Raw genomic sequence first — 7,500 nt, forward strand, 5'->3', positions numbered from 1 at the left:
ATTTTGGCAACTGAAGACGAAAATCTTTGGCTGCAAGGCGCTTTAAGCATCATCTAATTTGTGATCGTGCTCCTTTTGTGTAGATCCAAACACCAGAATGTCGTCAACGTAAACGATAGTTCCAGGGTAGTCTGAAAGTGCCTGCGATCCTAAACGTTGACATACAGAGGCGGAGCCTTTCAGTCCCATTGGAAGTCGTTTATATTGGCGCAGACCTTGATAAGTAATCGTTTTGGTGACATGACGACTTTCCTTACATAGCTTGGTGTGTAAAAGCTTTTCTGAGATCAAGCTCAGAAAATTCCTTAAATTCCTTTTAGTTCCAAGAAAAGATCTTTTGGGTTTGGAAGCGTAAATGTCAGGGATGACGTATTTATTGAGAGGTGAGGGGTCTGTTGTGACGCGAGCGTTGCCATCTGGTTTCATGACTGAAACCAAATGATGTACCCATGTGGATTTGTTGACCGGCTCTCATATATCAAGGTCTTCCATCACCTTGATTTCGCTTGCAACTTTGTCTCTCAGGAAAGAGGAAGAGGTAGTAGTTTCTAAACAGATGCGACAGCGCCGTTGATTACATCAATAACGTGTTCGTAGTCGGAAAAGGTACCCATTTCCTCCAATAATAATGTAGGGTATGTTACTAGAATATTTCTCTTAAAATTTTTGACAAAACATACCTGAAAGGTGCTCCCATTTATCTGTAGGTCCAAGTCTTGAATAACGTCTTGACCGCTAACAGCTTTTCATTTGGTGGTAGTACATGTAATTCTACAGTGGCTCTGCGGCCCTTGTAATTAACGTTAGTTGTAATACGACCAATAGCGTTGTCTGAAATTATGCTATTGTCGAAATTGGAGGGAGTAGAGGGAAGTGCCTAAGATATTTATCATACTCACATTGAGATATTCTTGAAATGCGTAAACAGGTATCAACTTGAGCCGATACGTTGACAAGAGACGTACCGGTTTGCAGTTGGATGGAAATGTACAATGGTCCAGGAGTTCTCACATTGTTGATGCCCTGTGAAACAGTGCGGACTTTTTTTCATTTGCTTTAATTGAGCGACAGACGTGAGCATGTTACAATTTTCCATATTGGCGGCATGTTTGCTGTAATGGAGGGCAAGTAGAATCTTTGGTGCGACCAAGGGCGACCACATCTGTGACAAACTGGGACATTGTGAGGATGACTGTTATGTTTTGTAGTCGTGCTGTGTTGTTGTCGCTGTTGACGTGGCGGGTGTTTCTGATGGTGATGGCCATGTTTACGTACGTTGTAAGTATTTGATGCTGTGGCGTTGCCGATGGCAGCGGAACTCTGCATTGCTGTTTCATCTGCTTGTATGATGCGGATGCCTTCGCCCAGATTGATTATGAGAAGCGCCAACAGTTTTTTCTGTGTTTCTTTGTTGTAGCATCCACACACAAGACGAATAGCGAGGTGATGTTCCTCTCTGCTACCAAAGTCACAATCACCCATCAGTGACCTTAAAGCGGTAAGGAAATCTTGTATAGATTCTGTGACACCTTCTTTGCGTTGTTCCAAGTCATAGTATGCACGGAATTGGTTTACAGGCTATTGGAATAAGCCCGCGACTGCAACTTTGAACTCTGTGTGAGGCACAGTGGATATTCTGTCTGCTAAAGGATGAGCAGAAAATATCCGGATTCCTTCGAACCCAAGTAGCGTAAATAAATAGCGAATTTTTTCCTCATCGCCTGGTTTACGGAAATTGTTTTTTCATGAATGTGAAGTTTTCGAACAATTTAATCCAATTTTTGTAAGGTAAAACAGGCTCACTAGGATGAGGAAGGAAACTCCTTTGGAATTGGAATGTCCGCCATTGTTATGTAGAATAGAAAAAAAGAGTTCTGAAATATAAATGTCATTAAAAACAATAATCCTCGTCGCCAATTGTGTGATGTCGTGGTTATAGTGGGCTCTTGGTTAGCACAACATTGAAAGCCTGAATGAATTAAAACCGATTATAGTTACTAATATTTATTTCTGTCGACACACACATAATAATATATAAAATACACTCGAAAGTAAGGACGTAATTAATGCTGTATAAAACTAAGTATCGGTTGGGCTAGTGGCTAACGTTCCTCACCAGTCAACGTACAAACGCAAACTGCACAACATTGGTAATGCAGTTTCATTCAAACTCTTTCACCCATCATAGGTTGACAGGGACAGTAATTGATACAGAGCAGAGATTTATTCACATTCTTCTTACTCAAGCATTCAAAGACGCTGGTACTCGGTGGGAAAGCCCACGAATATAGAGACAGAGTAAGGTTACAAGGAAAGAGAAACGGACGCACTAACAGACACAACAGTATGTTTTCGGTTTTTAACATTGTAAATATTTACGAACAGACTCTAACTTTTTAATCAAATATTTTTTTTAACAATTGTCTTTACGTAAAGACATCTTCCTTGCAATGCTTGTTTCCTCTTCTAGATCCTTTTTTGGTCTGGGATGGCAGTTGTAGTGGTATTATTCACCATTCTCATTAACAAAATTATTAGAAACAAAAAATCATTGGAAAGTTATAAATAAAAAAAAACGTTGATTCCTCAGAAAAAATTATAACAGCCCCACATCTACCGGAAGCCTTCGTAGTCGACATTGAGGCTGTGGATAGGGTGCGTTCGGCCGTTTCTCAGATGACTATGTACTACTTCAAAGAAGTGGAAGTCATTCGTCTCGACAGCAAATCACAGAATGATTTAAATAGCAAGTTTTTCTATTTTGACATGGACGAGATTGTATCCTTTGATCTCGGAAAAGGAAATGGTAGAGGTAAGAGATACTATAGTTAATCCAACTTCCTTCTCCTCCTCCTCCTCATATATCTATCTTCCCTCTCTTTCTCCTTCTCGTCAACATCATACTCTTCCTTCCCCTTTTCATCTTACCTCTCCTGCCCCTTTTCTTCTTCTTCTTCTTCTTCTTCTTCTTCTTCTTCTTCTTCTTCTTCTTCTTCTTCTTCTTCTTCTTCTTCTTCTTCTTCTTGGCTATGGGGGAAGCAGTAGGGTGTATGATGTTAGTTTTAGGAGTAAATTATTATTATTATCATTATTATTATTATTATCATCATTATTATTATTATTATTATTATTATTATTATTATTATTATTATTATTATTATTATTATTATTATTATTATTATTATTATTGTGTGTCTTCCCTTGTAAAAATAACTTCGGTCATGAACTGTACTACTTTTTTTCTTTTCTTTTTCTTTTTTCTTTTGATTCATGAACATTTGATTGTTTTCCATTTTCTGGGATCCTGCGATTGTGTCTGAATGAGACTTCTGAGCGATCTCAAACTAAGTATCTATGATTTTTTAATATGAACGATTTGTGGGCACTGAACTCAATCAATTTTCTCTACTGCCATCAAAATTGGAAATTCGTACTATCACCTAGATCAGTCCATCAAAATCATGTGAACTCGATCCCACCCCCAGAGAGGTATTAAAAGAATGTTTGGATGACTTACTTCCCTATATATCTGATATAATTAACCATTCGCTACTCACAGGTACGGCGGTAGTGAACATATTCAAAGAGGCCATCGTTAAACCTTTATTTACAAAGCCTGAACTCAATATCAACGAGTTAAAAATTATTGTCCTGCCTTGAACTTTCTCTCCAAAATTCTGGAAAAGGTGGTCTTGAAACAATTGTTAGATCACATTGAAGCAAATAATATGAGAGAGTCATTCCATCGGCATGCAAAGCACGACACAATACTGAAATGGCACTTTTAAGGGTAACGGATGATTTACCACTTGAAATGGACAACAGGAAGATTGTCGTTCTCGTCCTGCCATGATTTATCTGCTACCTTTGACACGATCGATTTCAATACAGTTAAAAACGCCTTAAACTGGATTCAATCGTAGCTGAAATGTCGCACACAGAGAGTGAGAATAAGAGAAGATATATCGGAGGCCAGGAACCTCAAATATGGAGTCCTGCAAGGTTCTGTATTAGGACCTATCCTCTTTACATTATATACGCAGCCACTCACTAAAATTCTAAGAAAATATAATGTCAATAAAGCAGAAGACACACAAATATATACGGCATGTGAGAAAAATGATTTTATTCAAACGTTACTTACCATCGGCAAGTGCGTACATGATATAAAAATTGTATGACTACAAAGAAATAAAAGTTGAATGATTAAAAGACTGAAATTGTCATTTTAGGTCATCCCAATATTACAAATTCTGTTGGAAATATCAAATGTAAAATAAATGGCTTGATCGTGCAAAGTTCACCCACTGTTAAAATATTTTATGGGCCGATCTAATGTCATATTTTCATCCATAAATGTTTATAATAATAATAATAATAATAATAATAATAATAATAATAATAATAATAATAATAATAATAATAATAATAATGACGATGATGATGATGATGATGATGATGATGATAATGATGATGATGATGATGATGATGATGATGATGATGATGATGATGATGATGATGATGATGATGATGATGGTGATGATGATGACGATAATAACGATGATGACGACAATGATGATGATAATGATAACTACAATAACAATGATGCATTCCTAATTCAGGTAAATGTACTGTCGTCCAAGGCATTGCCAAAAACATGAACAATTTCATGTTTGGAGGTGTCAATCCGATAGCCAATAAGCCGAAAATCCCTGGCCCCCTAGCAGCTTTACATTTTATGGGAATGTCCGGATTCGGGTAAGTCTTGATTCGCTTTGTTTAGGGTGTGACGGTATTCTTCTTTAAAAAATTTTATACGAAACTAAAAGCATGTCAAAAGAGGAAATTGTGTAATTTTCAGCCCTTCTGTTTTTAAAATATAGAAGAATAAAGTTTGACCTCATTCATCTATACAAGATTGTCTGTGCTTTTGACGAAATTAACCATAAAACACTCTTTTATGTCCCCTGTGTAAAATTTGCTCGTGGAAACAAATACAAAATAAGCACCTACTCGTATCACACAAATTAATAAGGGATATTTAATTTGAGACCTTTATTACCTATGTTAAACATTAAATAGAACCCAAAAAAATATTATATTACATTTTTAAATGGCTGGCACCATCCAAACAGAATATATATATATATATATATATATATATATATATATATATATATATATATATATGTGTGTGTGTGTGTGTGTGTGTATGTGTGTGTGTGTGTGTGGAGAAACTAACTTTGAAAACAGCTATGCTTTTGGTTTTACTGTCAGAAAGAAGAAATAGTACGATGGTTAAACTTTATAAAGAAAATATTTGATTATTATATGGGATTTAGGATGGGATATAGTGAATCTTCAAAAATCACAAAAGTAGGAATATTTTTTTTAAATGCCATCACTTTAAAACCAGAAGATCAAAATGTATGTATCCAGTCCTCCGGAAGACTTGCTTTAAAACTTACAATCAGTTGGAACCAGAATTTTGTGCGGCTATGTGGTCTAGTGGTATGACACTCGCTTTCGGTTCGGAAGGTCCTGAGTTCGAGCCTCGCTCGGAGCATAGTTGAGTCCTTGGAAAAGGCTATTTACTCACATTCTCTCACCGCACTCAGGTGTAAAATGAGTACCTGGCCGTTAACATCGTTGTCTCTGTCGGTAAAAAAATTTGTAATATCACCTAACAGGCGTCATGTCTCGTTCTACATGTTACATGCTGCTGTTGGTCAGGGACCCCTTGTAAAGCGCTTTGAGGACATTAAGTGGATATTTTGTTCCCTATTCATTGGAGAAAGTGATGAACTTTTGCAAAATACCACAAGCCAGTAAACAAAATTGCCATTCAATTATCTCAAGTGAGGGGTTCCGGACATGAAAATAAATAATGTCTATTTGGGGAAAGCGGGAGGGAATTGTCCTCTTTCTAGCTCTCTGAAGATTTACAAAATAAACCTGGGTGAGGGTTCACCAGAGTTTTGTTGAGGTAATCGAAGGACAAGGGGGTCCTAATAGCTCAGTTGGTAGAGCACTCGGGTGCAGTCGAGATTTTTTCTGACCCCATGTCCATCCACCAGTGATTGGGTAACTGGGTATTTTAGATTTGGCGGAAAGTACTTTGCGATAGACTAGCGCCCTATCCAAAGGGTTGCAAGCAATTGTCCGTTTCATACTACAAAAACCGGTATAAATTCGGGCTCCATAGGATCGAAACCGCATCCTTTTCCCGTATTGTGAATCAATGATCATTTCCACATTGAAAATAAAACACTAATGTAGGTACCAGGATCTCTCCTTTCAATTCATCCTTCGATGAACTCAACAAAACTGTGGTTAACCTTCACTCACTTGTTAAACCACCAGTTATATTATGTTATGTTATGTTGTGTTGTGATTCGTTGTTATTGTTATAATACGTTATGTTGTGTCATCAAAATAATGTTATAACCATGCCGAGAAGTCATGATTCCCACCTCCTACTTTTTCAAAACTCGTTGGAAGTGTGTAACTATTACTCCGGGGTGACTGGTGAAGAATGAATCGGTCACATATTGAATCATGAGGTGGCATAACTATTTTAGTAGTATAAAATATAGGTATATATACTTAAGGCTTCAACAGTCGTGACATCACTTCCCTCGTAATGACGCATAGTAACTTAGTAACTGGTTCTAAACTATCGGAACATTGGCGGACGTCCTTATGAAATCCTTCCCCGACTAGCATAAAAGTGTATCCAGAGGAGAAAAACATTATAAATCTGATAATGTTTTGACTTTTATTCATTTTGATCACATGACATATGAAAAAGTTTTAGCCAGCATGAAGAATAAAAAGTACCGATTTTCTTTGTTTAGAACCAACCTGCTCGTTGCTGGGCGGTCGTGACATCAAACTAATGAATCCTTAGAAAATAAGATGTCATCACTCTGAAACCAAAAGATCTATTGCATAAAGTATGTATCCAGTCCTTCCGAAAAAAATGTTTTTACACTTCCAATGAGATTCGAGCCAATATTTTCACATCACATGTTTGCTACCCATTAGCATCACCATTATATCTGTTGTGTTTCGTCACAGAGCCAACGACATTAGGGAGAAGTGGGTTGGGGTACGCACGGTACGAGGGAAAGACGCTGACATGTACACGTCTTGCCAAAAATGGATTTCGTTGGACAACAATATTGTGCTGAATGTCACCCATTACTTCGCAGGTCAGAATTAGTTCATGATAATAATTACCTATGTATCAATCAATCTATCAATCTATCAGTCTATCATTCTAGCTATCTATCAATCCTTCTATCTATTTATCTGTCTTTTGGATGGTCTACATATCAATGTATTTATCGAACTATATATTTTTATCATCATCATCATCATCATCATCATCATCATCATCATCATCATCATCATTATCATCATCATCATCATCATCATCATCATCATCATCATCATCATCATATTATTATTATTATTATTATTATTATTATTATTATT

The 7,500-nt window shown here is 36.8% G+C and overlaps 1 protein-coding gene across 1 annotated transcript in view; it reads left to right on the forward strand.

The window, feature by feature from the left end:
* The window catches only part of LOC144965672 (uncharacterized), a 48,327-nt gene that overhangs the window by 12,467 nt on the left and 28,360 nt on the right, over positions 1-7,500 (forward strand). Inside the window, exons 3-5 of the mRNA XM_078901252.1 lie at positions 2,591-2,812; positions 4,623-4,758; positions 7,081-7,214. Of these exons, the coding sequence (XP_078757378.1) occupies positions 2,591-2,812; positions 4,623-4,758; positions 7,081-7,214 (492 nt within the window). The remainder of the gene's footprint in view (positions 1-2,590; positions 2,813-4,622; positions 4,759-7,080; positions 7,215-7,500) is intronic.

The sequence above is a fragment of the Berghia stephanieae genome, chromosome 2, assembly GCF_034508935.2.
Source record: "Berghia stephanieae isolate SIO BIC M18660-M18661 chromosome 2, UCSD_Bste_1.3, whole genome shotgun sequence".
In the NCBI taxonomy this organism is placed as follows: domain Eukaryota; kingdom Metazoa; phylum Mollusca; class Gastropoda; order Nudibranchia; family Aeolidiidae; genus Berghia; species Berghia stephanieae.